The sequence below is a fragment of the Alligator sinensis genome, unplaced genomic scaffold (genome assembly GCF_000455745.1).
Source record: "Alligator sinensis unplaced genomic scaffold, ASM45574v1 scaffold428_1, whole genome shotgun sequence".
Lineage (NCBI taxonomy): Eukaryota > Metazoa > Chordata > Crocodylia > Alligatoridae > Alligator > Alligator sinensis.
Window position 1 is genome coordinate 2016869 of NW_005841919.1, and position 13757 is coordinate 2030625.

The window sequence follows — 13757 nt, forward strand, 5'->3', positions numbered from 1 at the left end:
AAGGAAAAGAGGTGACATCTCTCCAGCAGCAGTGAACCCTCATCTGCTCTGCACTACTACCACTGTTCTGCCCTTCTCACCACTGGAGGCACCCCACTGCTTTTGCTACACAAAAAGAACTGATGTTCCCTCAAGGGGTGAGGGAAAACCTAGAGGTTCTTTAAATATAGGTTTTTTGAATAATGATTCTTTATCAATTATTACCACCATGTCTCTGTGAGAAACAAATCTATTTGAAAAAAATTGTAATCATAAATTCCCATTCTCTTTTAGAAGTTTCTTCTTAAAGAAATCAGTCATAGCTAAGATTAAAGGTCAGTAACTCCCAAATCATATTTCTTATTGCATTTTCAACAAAAAAAATCACACTGAACATAATATACTTGTAAGGCAAAGTCTGTATTTTCAGGTGTGTGTTAATATAATGTATCACTTTATTATAGCTCTTCTCTGCATAGGTGCTATTTCTTCTCTGGTAAATTCTTGTAATCTTTTGCTTATAACTTCTTTGTTGGAGTGAAAAAATCTGCCAGTCCAACCAGACCTTCTTTACGCGCCCTAAATTACAAGAAAACAAATATCCTTTCATTATAATGTTTTTAATTGCACATGTACGTAGCCTTTTTGAAAGTACATTTAGCTGCTTATCCTGCCCTAACATAAATTTGCTTCTGAAGACTTTTTCCTTGAACATTTTTACCTTTATAGCACAATTCAATTTTCCTTCACAGGCAATACAGCTGGACCTTGTTGCACATTTTAAAAACAGTTTTCTGGTGTCAATTACTTTCATCAACCAAGTCTTAAATAATCGAAAATATAAAATTCAAGACTTGTAACCAAATAAGTTGTCATATCTCTTGGATAGGAGTGGCAAACATACACTAGGCCCTGGGACAGATCCAGACCATGGGGGCTCCTCCCAGGCCAGATCTGTGGTGCTGGCAGTAGCTGTAGTGGGTCTGAGTCTGCAGTCAGTGGCATCACTGACTGCAGTGGCATCACTGACTGCAGACTTAGACCCACTACAGCTGCTGTCAGCACCACAGATCTGGCCTGGGAGGAGCTCCCATAGTCTGGATCTGGCCCAGGGGGATTGGGTTGCAGCGCAGTCCAGAGGTAGACAGCAGCGAGGCAAGCAAAGGCTATATCTGTATGGCCCTCACTTGCCCTCTGCTGCTGATGGCCACATCTATCAAGGTCCAGGGTACCGAATTTTGCAGCAGGCCATGCCCCACTGTCCAAGCACCTGAAATTCACGTAGCCCACCAGATTACTGGCAGGTGGCTCAGCTGGTTCTATGGGTCAGGTCTGGCCTGTGGGCCATTTATTTCACACCCTTGTCTTAGACCTTTTAACTTCAAGTGCTGCAAAAGTCTTACACAGTTCCATGCAACAGACTACTCACTTACTTAAGCAAGAGGATAACTGTAAACACCTTAAGGAATCAGAACCTAATTCACTTACGGTTTTTAAAGCAGGGAAAATAAAACCAAACAATATAGAACCTTCTAAAAAAAGGGTAAAGGCAGTATTACATTTCAGAAGTGAAACCAGTTTCAGAAAGCCACAGTGGCCTAACACTATATCTGTTATAGAGTAGGTGATATCCAGTATTCACTGAAGTACGACTGGCATCACCAGTGAAGGAGACTCCACAATCATCATTTTGCAGGGAGAAAATTAGAAAGGCCAAGGCAGTGGGGTCCTCCAAGGCTCAGTCCTTGGGCTGGTGCTGTTCAATATCCTCATCAGCGACATGGAAAGCACTCTGTTCAAGTTCACAGATGACACCAAACTATGGGGCAAAGCAAACAAACTGATGGGAAGAAACCAAATCCAGCCAGGCCTGAACAGGTTCGAGAAGTAGGCAGAGAACAATAGGATGCAGTTCAACAAGGACAAGTGCAAGGTGCTGCACCTAGGGAGAGGGAATCACCAGCACACCTACAGGCTGGGGGATGACTTTCTTAGCAGCACACTGGAAGAAAGAGATCTCAGAGTCATTGTCAACTCGAAGATAAATATGAGTTGTCCGTGTGATGAAGCAATTAGCAGATCTAACCGCACTTTGTCATGGCTTAGTAGGTGCGTCATGAACAGGTCCAGGGAGGTGAAGCTCCCCCTCTACGTGGCACTGGTCAGGCCACAGCTAGAGTACTATGTCCAATTCTAGATGCTGCTATTCTGGAAAGATGTGGACAACCTTGAGAGGGTCCAAAGGAGGGCCCCACTCATATGATTAGAGGCCTGCAGGGAAGGCCTTATGAGGAAAGGCTGTGGGACCTGGACCTTTTCAGCCTCCTCAAGAGAAGGCTGAGGAGGGGGGGGATCTTGTGGCAGTACATAAATTCAGCATGGGGGAGGGCAGCAGGGAATATGGGATGCTGTTTACTAGAGCACCCCTTGGAATAACCAGAAACAATGGTCAGAAGCTGATGGAGAGTAGGTTTTGGTTGAACATCAGGAAGAACTTCTTCATGGTTAGGGCTGCCAGAACCTGGAACGAGCTTCCAAAGGAGGTGGTGCTCTCCCCTACCTTGGGGGTCTTCAAGAGGAGACTGAACAAGCACCTGGCTGGGGTCACATGACACTAGCACTTTTTCCTGCCACTGGCAGGGGGTCAGACTCAACGATCCTAATATAAAGATTAATTCATTAAAATATACCCAGATGACATACGTGTCCCTTAAACAATATTAGTGAGACACGTGGGTGTTCACAGGAAAAAAGCCTTGGCCAACATTAGAAAGAATTAGAGATTGATAAATGCTTTTTTAGAGCAGCAGAAACAGCAACTTAACAGACTAAAACATGTTCACTCCTATACCAGTCTGATTTTGGACAAATAATGTTGGGAGATGATGTTACCATTCTTGCCTTTTACGTTTAGTGAAAGCAAACAAACACTGAACACCACTCCTGAGAAAGGACACTTTTTGCCTGTGGCTCTCAATCATGACTGCTGCCAAAAGAAACTGAAGGATTCAACAATATCGCTAGTTTTGGCCTGATCTCAAATGCTGGATGTGCAAAAACAACCCACCTTCAGGACAATCTAACTTCTGCCAAAATCACGGATACCAGATGCAAGCTAGCTTTGGCAAAAATAATGCATTGGTCGGTCACACTAACAAATAATCTCTGATAAAACCTGCTAAATTCAGCACAGCTGGTCACAAGTATGCTCCACTTCTGTAATCTTGTAAGGAAAACTTACAACAGTTATTTTCATAACAAGTCTCAAAGAAGACATGATGGACAGCTGCTACTGGTAAGCAGGCCTTACATGGGGATGTCCTGTAGAACATGATGCCTTCCCAACTCAAGTTCAACATCTGCTAAATCACACCAGCAAGTGTAAAATATCAGTGATGTGCTGATGCTTCAAAGCTGTATACACCATTCCTATCTGGAACAGACACCATCAACCACCTAACCCTAAATTCTCAAATAAACAAACACGTTTGACACCGAAACTAATAGAAAAGAGCTTTACACATTTTTTTAAATCTTGACATCAGATTTTATTATTCTCACTGATAACAAGTACTATGTAAAAGTGAATGGAAGAAAGAGATTAGTAAATTAAGTTTGTAAGCCATTATGTACCACATATTGTCCATATTATGTGGACCAATAACCGAATTGATACTTACACACTTCCTTTAATAGAGCCGAGGAAAGCGTCAACTTCGCTGTCTGGTATCTCTCCATCTATACTAGCCAGGTATATGTAAAGAAATGAAAACGTATCAAATGGAACGCGAGCAGGTCCACCTTCGGGATCAGTTGTTAGAATTTCACAGGCATGCTTCAGAGAACTCAGCAAGGACTAGCAGGATTCCAACCAAGAAGGAGAGAGAGAGAAAACACCAGGAATTATGAGAATCCTTTGTTCACTATTCTGTAATACAGCATAACCAGTTGCTGGTTCCTGAAATATAGCATGAATGGAAATGTTTCATCTACACTTTATTTACTGCTGTGACCTCCTCTAATTTGATTTCAGACTAGAAAATGGTCTAAGTGCCTAAGCCCTGTCTATACCATTATGTAAGGAATTTCCTCTCTTACCAATCTTATTACCATAAAGAGATATCATATCTCATTTCAAGCTGTGAGCTATTACTATACTTACTACCATACCACATTTTAGCTGAATAGCCAAAAACTGCTGCCAATTTGTGAAAGGGATAACACTGGATTCTGCCCTTGATGCCTGCTGGCTGAGAGAAAAGCAGTAGCTATTTTCCAACACAGCCTCTCCATGAAAAAGCCAGTTTTAGGCCATTACTCTGGAAAAATCTTTTCCCCTCTACTTTCTATCAAAAACAAAGTGCATGTCTTATCTGGGGGTGTGAGATGTGAGAAAATAATATTTTAATTTATCTGAATCTGATTCTAGTGAAAATGGCACCATATTGGCTAAGATAGTCAAATTTCAATATGTTTGAAAAAGTAAATGTTGTTTAGCTCAGTGTTGCTGTGACGATTGATTTTCTGTGAATGCCGACTTTTACAGCATTTTGCCAAAATAACAATCTCCAATCTTGGAAAAGGCCCTTTAAATTAATGTTGTTAAAATCTGCAAAACACTGTTCCACACAGCTCCTCCTTCTGTGGAAATCTGTTTTCACACATACCTGGTAGTCTTCACTTATACAAACTTCACTGAATGAGGCAGAAATCAGGTTGGGGAAATTAGGATCTCTTGCAGAATTTCTTTGGGTCCCCTACACTATTTTTAAATCTGTAGAGCCTTTTGGTTCTAACAACAGCTTTCTTCATCTCTTGTAGTCAGTTCAAATGCATCAGGTATTTGTATATCCAAATTATAAAAATGATTGCAGGCAAAATTCCTGCCCAAAGAATCATTAACTCTAGGGTTGGCAAGTTGGTCATTTAACTGGTTCAACAGCCAATCAAATAGTTAAATGACATCTAGTATTTGATTTCAGTAAAAAAAAATTGTCAAGTATTCCATGAAGTCAAAAATGCTCTTCTGTAGGTGATGGGCTATCTTTTTTTATCATGTTGTGTAATCTGTTAGCAAAGGCAGAAGTGAGGGCTCCTTGACCCTCAGTCCTGCAGGAGTCCAGATATACACACACACGCTCCATTTATGAGCAGGCACCTCTTGCCTTGCTCACTTGTCCTGAGATCTTCTAACCTCCTTTCCCTTCTCCACATTATGCTTTGTGGGGCTGCAGAAGCTACTCTGTGCAGAGGGAAGAACCCAAACCAGCAGCATGGAAAAAAAACTGCTTCCCCTCCTGCCCCCTGCTATGACTGCAGGTATCTCCAAATACAAACACCAAGAAGTGGTTGTCTATTACCCACATCTAACTTGACTTAAAAAAATGACTTTGTCTTTTCTAGCTGCTTTGTGTATTTTATTCCTGCTTTTTTTTGGTAACTGTTCGAGCTGACCTGGGTGTCTGGGGATAAAATCAAGGAAAAGAACTATTCTATCTTGAATATCTTTCACATTTACACTTAACTAACATTGATAGTGACACAAAGTCATTATAATTGTTTAGAATTTAAATGCCATTGTTTCCTAATAACAGTTAACAAACTTTCTGTAATTAACATAAGCATCCAACCTACTGGTAGGTTAAGGTGTCATGTCTTACGTTGTGTCAGGATTTTAATAGGATGGTTTGGATAGGGATGATCCTGCCTCAGGCAGAGGGTTGAACTAGATGACCTATGGAGGTTACGAATGCTGCACACTTATGGTTTTCTACCATGAAAGCTGCAATTCTCCCAGCAGACACATAACACCTGCATGTAGCCTAAGTGAAAGGTGCACTAAGTATGTAATAAAAAACACTGAAGACAAGTTTTTGCAAGCTAGATAACCATAAGCCCATGTATCAGTTCATCATTATCTATGACTACAATTTACTCTGCAATGACTACAAGAAATTAATATGCTAGCTATTTTATTATGCTGTGAGGTATAAGGGAATATAAACTAAGATTCTTAGTATGCGTTGCCAGAATGAAATCAGCCACTCAATACCTTAAAGAATAGGTGGAGTAGAACAGGTTGTTTAGCTCACAAGGCCCTGTAATGCTTTTCTTTTTTTAAACCGTAAAGGGAGAAGATCAGAGACAAGATGTCAACATTCTTTCCTAGTAATACAAAAGTGTTCAGTTAAGCACTGATTGCTTAGGGAGAGAAGAGGATTTCTCTCAGGTAGGCCAGGTATCACACCTATGGTTTTACTGATTTAAAAAGAACCCCAGCTATATTTTCTTGTTAGTAATGATGTATTTTATTACTAATTTTATATTTAAAAAATCTATAATAAAATAATGGTCATGTGAGAAGTAATTTAATAGCTGTAGTATATATGTAAGATTATAAAGTACTTGAAAGATGCCAAATTATTGATGACATTAAAATATTACAGAATTAGAACAAGTCAATGTCATTTTATTTAAAAAATTAAAAGTCAAATAGAATAATAACACTTATAGTTGGACTACCATAACAATAAGTAGTTAATCTGAAACCAGGTAGACCCCTGGCTTGATACTAGTGCTCTAACCCCTGAGTTATGAAGGCAGGACACAGTGGCACCTTAGAGACTAACTAGAAGTAACAGCATCCACTTCCCCGTCCTGTTGCTTGGCTGCACTCCCCAGAGCCCAGGCCAACTTGGAGCAAACAAAGCAGCACAAATATGCGGCATCACTCTTCTAGCCCAAAAACAGTTATTAGAGCAGCACAATAATATCAACCTCTACATTCTGTCTGCTAAAATTATTCCATGGCCTTTGAACATTTAATTATGCCAGGGCCCATAAGTGTTTGATTTTATATGGAAGATTTCAGCATGCCTAACATACCCCACCAAGCGCACTGCACCCAAGTGCTAGAATTTTCATCCATTCCACCTCTTCACCAAAGCTGTCCAGTTGCAGAAGGGCTCTAAGCTGCTCCACTGGCAAGCAGAGATGTTTCCATTTTTTCTCTAGTTCTTTCATGCTCACGTGGCCCTTTGGAGAAAGCTTTAAAAAACAAAGCACAACACCACCATTGAAACTCTGGACAAACAACATGGAAGCATAATTATAACACCCCACATCTATGGAAAATACTAATGACATCCCTCAACAATACAGTTCATTTGAAAAGGGTTCGTTTGTACCTGCTTGTGCAAAACTTTAAGGAGCCCTGGTGTCAGTCCAGTGTCCGTTTTCTGAGTTGCTACTGGCATTTCAACCCTGTCCTTAACAGGAAGGGGCTCTCCTTTCGACAGAGCTGAGAAATACCTAGATTAACAGGAATATCAAAGTATTTGAATGGTTATAAACAATTAAAATGACATAAGACAAGCTTTTAATAATATATTAATGACTAGCTTCTCACGAAAGTGTAAAACTGGCTTCAGGTAGCTCTTGGTCAGGTTTTAGAGTGCATTTATGATACTGCCGTAAATTATTAGAGTACATTAATTGTGCATGCAATGTTCTGTGTCACTCGGAGGGGTTGGAGAATGATCTGTGAATATTATTTGTGTGCTGGCAACACAATGTGTAAGCTTTCCTCATGCATCTCTGACAATATGACTTAAGCTTGATTCACATAATCATCTACAAGCCAGTTGTCTTAAGAGTTTACTCCGCTGGGGACTTTAAATCTCTGATTTCCCATGCTCAGCAGCCCAGCAAGAACTGCCCGGAATCGGGTTTAAAGACCCCAGTGAGGGAAGCCATTCAAGCTTCCCCTATTTCTCCTCCAGCCAGAGCCAGTGCCAGGGCCAACAATTAATTGATTGTCAGCAATGGGGCTGTTCCAGACCCTGGTGCAGTCTAGGCCCCAGGACCAACAGTCAGCTAATTGTCAGACCTGGCCATTACTTAAAGTTACGGTACCATTTAAACAAGCCAAAAAATATTCTGTTATATGTGGAACATTTTTATGGCTCATCTCTATTTTCTGGGGCCTTCTGGGTGCACATTAATCATAACATAAACGTAACGTATAAAAAGGAGGCCTAAGAGCACATCACAATATACAGGCTTATGTGCCACAAAGTAATTAGCAGCCGGTCAATTTAATTAGGACAACACATGATGCAGCAATGCTTTTGTGCACTTATTCATATAGTACCACATGAATACGATAGTTTTATACTTACCCAGATGACCACTGCAGAACATCACATGGTTGTGTCCTTATAGCAGCTTTGGTAAATTGTTTCAAAATATCTGGGAGCTCAGGTGGGATTTTAATCTGCTGGGCACAAAACATGGTCTCTGGGAGAGGCATGATTCTTGTCAGGTCCAGTAACAAGAACCTGAAAAAACTGAAAATGTGATAATTTCTAGATAGATGGTTCTATACTGTAGAACTTCTAGATTTTAAGTGTTTTCGCTCATCTCAATTGTACTTTTAAAAAATCCATTTTTTAACTGTGAGGCCCTGTTGCAGAACAGAAAGTAAGTGTTAATGAATCTTAATGATTTTGCTTTACTGTTGGGGGGAATGGAGAGAGGGGGAGAGGTGAAAGATGCAGAAAACAAGATTTTTGGGCCAGCACCAGTTTGGTCAGAATAAAATCAGATAAAGGTGAATCTAGAATTGCTGGCAGCTCCTTTTATCAGGAACAGCCTCTCTGTCTTCCTAATTCCCGGCTGTAATTATCCTTCTGCCCCCACTGTCTATGCTGTAGGAATTTCTTTTTTAAACTTTTCTTTATTACAGAACGTAATAATAGTTACAAATCTGGAAAACTTTTAGTATATGAGTTTTGTATAAGTTAACATGAAATCAACTACTAAATTCAATAACAGGCAATCTTGAACTGCAAAGCTACATGAATCATGATGAAAATAGATGGATTACGCCACAAAGTTTTGCTTTATTTCTTATTACAAAACAAAAGACCATGTTTGGTTCAACAACGATGCGAGTTAGAGTGAAGTCTTTCTAGACTCGCACCACAGTTCAGAAATGAGAGGTGCAGGTCAGGTAGCAGAAGCACTCAGTATTTCTGTTTATACATCCAAGAATATTAATTCCCCTGTTAGCCACAAAGGGCCATCTAACACCATAAGTATGTATTTGCAGATATCTGTCTAGCTGATGCATGCGACAACCTATAGAAATTGAGATGTCACTCAATCAGTGCAAGGATGCTGAGGCTTTTACATTAAAAATTTCTTCATTTTGTAAGTGAGGAATTATATTAAATAAATATAAGCCAATTACCACAAATCTCTACCTACACAATCATCAAGTCAACCCTGTGCTGGAGATTATCCCCAACCTCCCCTGTAACAAGAGTCAAGCTGGTTGGAGCCTAGCACACTAATCTCATCTGGAAGAGCTAGATCTTCTCTTGCAATGCCTTGATCCAGAAGTTGGCAGGAAACTCCTGAAATGCAGACTGTTGGCTGCTTGGGGCCCCCATGCTAGGCACACCGCGGGGCTGGGCCTGGGGGCAGCGGGTCGGGTCGGGTCGGGAGCGAGGGGCACTGGCTCAGGACGGGCCACCCGTGTTTCCAAACGGGTCCTGGCACACATAAGGGTGAGGAGCACCGCGCCAGGGACCCGCATGCGGCCCTATGTGGCACTCCTCAACCTTTCTTATCCCAGCCCCACCCGCAGACATCCAGCGTCCCTCACTCCCACCCCGCCCTCTTACGTCACGGGCCACGTGGGCAGGGCGGGGCTTTCGCTTCTCGCTTAGACAAGGCGCCTGGACCCCGCATCTGCCCGAAGGCGCCGCCCGCGGGGAGGGAAGGGGAAGGGGTGGGCTGGGGCTGAGTGGGGGGTCTCTCACCTCCGCGCGCTGAGCTCGGGGCCGGCTGCTGCGAGGCAGCGCGCCACGTCGCTCCCCGCCCCCTCGGTTACCGCGGCAACGCGTGGTCCGCCGTCTCCAGGCAACACCTCCCTTCCCCGCGCCTGTCGCATGCGCAGTAGTAAGAGGCAGGAGAATCAGCTGCGCCTGCACCATGCGCAGTGCCTGCGGGAGCCCAAGGAGATGCCGGGGAGGGGAGTCTCAGGTGCGTTCCTCACCGCCGTGTAGAGGTGGGGTGCCAGCCCTGCAGGCTCCAGGAAATACATGCAAGGCTCCAGGAGACTGCTGAGAAACAAATGATAGGGCATTCATTAAACTAAACATAAGGTGTTGAATAGAGTTTTACATTTTAAAACCCCGCCGGACCACTGTATAGGGTGCTGCACATTTGCCTTCCTGCTGTGAAGCCCACCTGCCATAACCTGTAACGAGACACACTGGTGCAGTGCAGCACGGGGACACCGGCGATCCAGAAACCTGGACTAGATGGAGAGTTAGCAGCCCTAGTGGGGAACCCAGTTTCTTGCTTATACTATGCAACCCAATTATTCACCAACTCCTTTTGGGTGCCAAATGGATGCAAGAAAATACAGTATGTTAAAGACTAAATTTACTTCATTTTACTAAGTATGAAACTACGTACAAAAGGATGCAGTGGGCCAACACATTTTGTTGGTGGGGGCCAACGCACACCCTCACAGGACCTCTGGAAACAAATGCCAAGGAGAACCAGCTGGAAGGGCAGACGAGCAGCCCCTCTGCTGCAGTCAGAGGCAAGGAGCCAGGCTGCTCCAATTCAGTTTAGTTAGTCAAGGTTAAGAGATTAGTTGAGAATTAGTTGAAAAAGCAAGAAGGGTGGTTGTTTTTCCCCCCCTCTTCTGATCTATAAACAACCCAGCTTGAGGATGTACTTAATACTGAAGGACACAGTGAACTGAACTGTTCCAGGTTCCAACTACAGTTAATACTTCCTTAAATATATCCATCAGTTTTTGATTTTTTTTAAATTTATGCTTTTATTGTATCTAATGTCATTTAAGCAGTAATTTAAAAGTGTGCGTGTTTGATTAAATTCTAATTTGCATCTATATGCAGTAAGAAAAAGTATAAATAGTATATAGATGTTTGAATTTTCACTTGATTATAAAAGTGTGAATAAAACTTATTTTTAAACTGCACTGGTGCCTAAAATAAGTGTGTAGCTATAGCAAAAATAAAGGATTAAATAATACCAATCAGTGAAAACCAGTTTCTCTTAGGAAAATAACTGAAAGAGTACAAGGCTAAAACAATATTAAAATAGATTAGTTAAAAGCAAGGTTTCCTGCTTTGTGATTTAAATGATCTCAATCAACCCACAATGAACCATCCTAATTTCAACCTTCAGCCAAGGTTCGACTTGGTAGGGTAGGGGGGTCATCTCATTTAACTCATTCCTCATTTTGTATGGATTGTAGTCTGTCAGGGAAAGGGATATGGGAACACCTAGGCACGCAAAACTGCTTGCGAGCAGGGATCTACTGACTTTGGGGCAGCTGCCCCCCTCATTTCACAGGAACAACAGAGTGCCCAGCAGCCATTACACAGATGCACTGTGGCCCCCTCTACGCCTCCAGCTGGCCAAGGCACTCCTCTGGGAGCCAACTTTTTTTCAGTATCCCCTCCCCTCCCCTCCCCCCCAGGGATTTTGTAGGCATTGCCCTATTTCACAGGCAATGCCAGATTTCGTGAAATCACAATTTCAGTAGGTCTCTACCTATGGGGAAGGCCACTGACAGACTTTCTATTAAAACCACAATGCCTCCAGGGCAGTAGGTGTGATCAGATCCAAATTGCACCCTATTGTTGGGATCCCCCTGCATCAACAAGTAGCAAGCTTGGTGCCCAGCATGCCAGTGGCTCAGAGCCTCCTCAGGTGACTGGTGTTCCCATGCCTGGGTGTGCCACCAGCTGACTAGTGATTCCAGCCATGGAAGTGCCTGGATACCTTGCATCTCTCTCAACAAACAATGGGAACCAGGGTGGGCAGGAGTGGGTATAGAAGGTTAAGACCCTAAACTCATGAGACTGTCAGGCAAAAATCAAGGTAGAGGGATCTAAATAATGACAGCAAGTAAAGATACAAAACTACCCCCCCCAGAATACAACTATGTAGGAGAGAACTGTTACGTCATACAAAGAGCAGCTGAGCTCAAGTTATGTATTTTAGTTGCACAGTCATGTTACCACTTAAATTGTTTTTTTAAATTTAACATATTCCTTATGCTTTTGAAACAAAATGTTTGTGGTCACACAAGTCCAAACATTTGCATAGACTGACAAAATGCATGTTGTTTCAAGTATATAGTCATCTCACTGAAGATTATGGTAATGGAAGTCCACTTCAATCCCCAAATCACTGAAGAGGGTCATTTAATTTTATTCTAGGATACAGCGCACACACTCTTACATTATCACTATTCTGCTCAGTTTTAGACATACCTATTATGTTTGAAAAAAGCCACTGTACCCAGGCTCCTGGGCTTGCAAGACCAAACTTTCAGTCTTGTTTTCAGTTCCTAAGCCCTTCCACTTTCTCCCCATCACGAAGTCCCCTTGGTACACTTAAGATGTAGGAACATTCTTACATTTAACTTGGCAACCTTTTCATTAAAGCTAAACATATAAAGCAGGTTCTGGCATGTTACATATACCTGGTAGACAGTATCAACTTATATTATTTGGACTCTAATGGATGAAATGAACCCTATTCAGAGGTACAGTATTAGTTTTGCCATGCACATTCTTTCTGGGGAGAAGCTGTTACAAGTAGGGGAGTTTGCTTTCTGCTTCAGTTTCTCAAACTAGAATGAAATCTTAGACCAGACAAACTAATCTACCTGGTATAAAGAAAACAAAGACAATTTCTCTTGCTCCAAAAAAACAATCTACCGTAGTTTAGCGGTGGCAACAGTAAACAGGCTTTGGCAGCCTTCGTGCTAGGAAGTTACGCCAAAAGAGGCTACTTGTGGACAGCACCCACTGCTAAATTGCTAGAGTACATATACATGACCAGGTTTCTTTTGATGATGCATGTCTTCCACAAGCAGCTGGGTCAACCGAACATACTGGAAAGACAACCAAGTCCACTAAGGAAGTGTACTGTGGGATACAATTCCTCTGGGGAGGCCTGGGTAAGCAGCATCTTCTGTTCATAATGCATTTCTTTCTCTATGCCCACTTTGTTTCTTCTGCTTTTGTGCTTGCCTGTTTTTAAACACACTTTGTTTTAAAAGCAAGTGTCCCCACAATGGAATAAACACAGACATCGGAGTTTACTAGAATTATTGCAAATACAAGTTTTATTCCAGGTAGGGTTTTTTAGTTTCCATTAATACTGTCAAGTGTAAGGTAACGACATTAAAAATAAAATCCAACTTACCTTGCACCTTAAAATAAAAAGAAAGAAAGAAAGAAAGAAAGAAAGAAAGACTTTTTTTTTACTTTTAACAACTTTATTTCACAAAAGATCAGGTACAGAAAGCAAAAAACCATCAAACCACACCAAAGAGAAACCATTCCAGGACATTCAGAACATCACCCCGTGACAAACACCTTCGCAGTAATACACATCATATCTAACATGCTATATATAGCCCTCGAGAAACAAACAATTCCACCCTTCCCTGTCCCATAGTACACGTACAAAAACCTTCAACTTCTCACCCCGAGAAAATAAACAAAGCAGCCTGGTGAGGGCCCAGGGCACAGCACAAGCCGGAAGCCACAGTCCGCCACCGCGCCCGCCCGGTCGCCCAGACCGGTCATGACATCAGAGCGCGTATTTGAGACGGCCGTCCTCCACGTGGCACAGCGCTCCCTCAAGGGCCCAAAGTGCCTCGAAGGCGGGCACCCCCCGCCGGAGCACAGCGTGCTCAAACTCCAGCGAGAGGC

General features: G+C 42.3%; 1 protein-coding gene across 4 annotated transcripts; it reads right to left on the minus strand.

Annotated features, from left to right (window-relative positions):
- Positions 1-395: 395 nt before the first annotated feature.
- ROPN1L (rhophilin associated tail protein 1 like) lies at positions 396-9946 on the minus strand. Of its 4 annotated transcripts, none has more exons than XM_006018969.2 (6): positions 9807-9946; positions 8160-8318; positions 7167-7290; positions 6865-7026; positions 3660-3835; positions 396-558 (listed from the first exon to the last, which is right to left on the minus strand). In XM_006018969.2, the coding sequence occupies exons 1-6, from the start codon at positions 9935-9937 to the stop codon at positions 498-500; spliced, it is 813 nt and encodes a 270-aa protein (XP_006019031.2). In that variant the 5' UTR covers positions 9938-9946; the 3' UTR covers positions 396-497. The 4 variants fall into 4 exon arrangements, with proteins under 4 accessions (XP_006019031.2, XP_014373133.2, XP_025054093.1 ...); XM_014517647.2 differs by having other exon boundaries at positions 8160-8327; positions 9807-9945; XM_025198308.1 differs by lacking the exon at positions 9807-9946 and adding an exon at positions 9669-9778 and having other exon boundaries at positions 8160-8327.
- Between the last annotated feature and the right edge of the window lie 3811 nt (positions 9947-13757).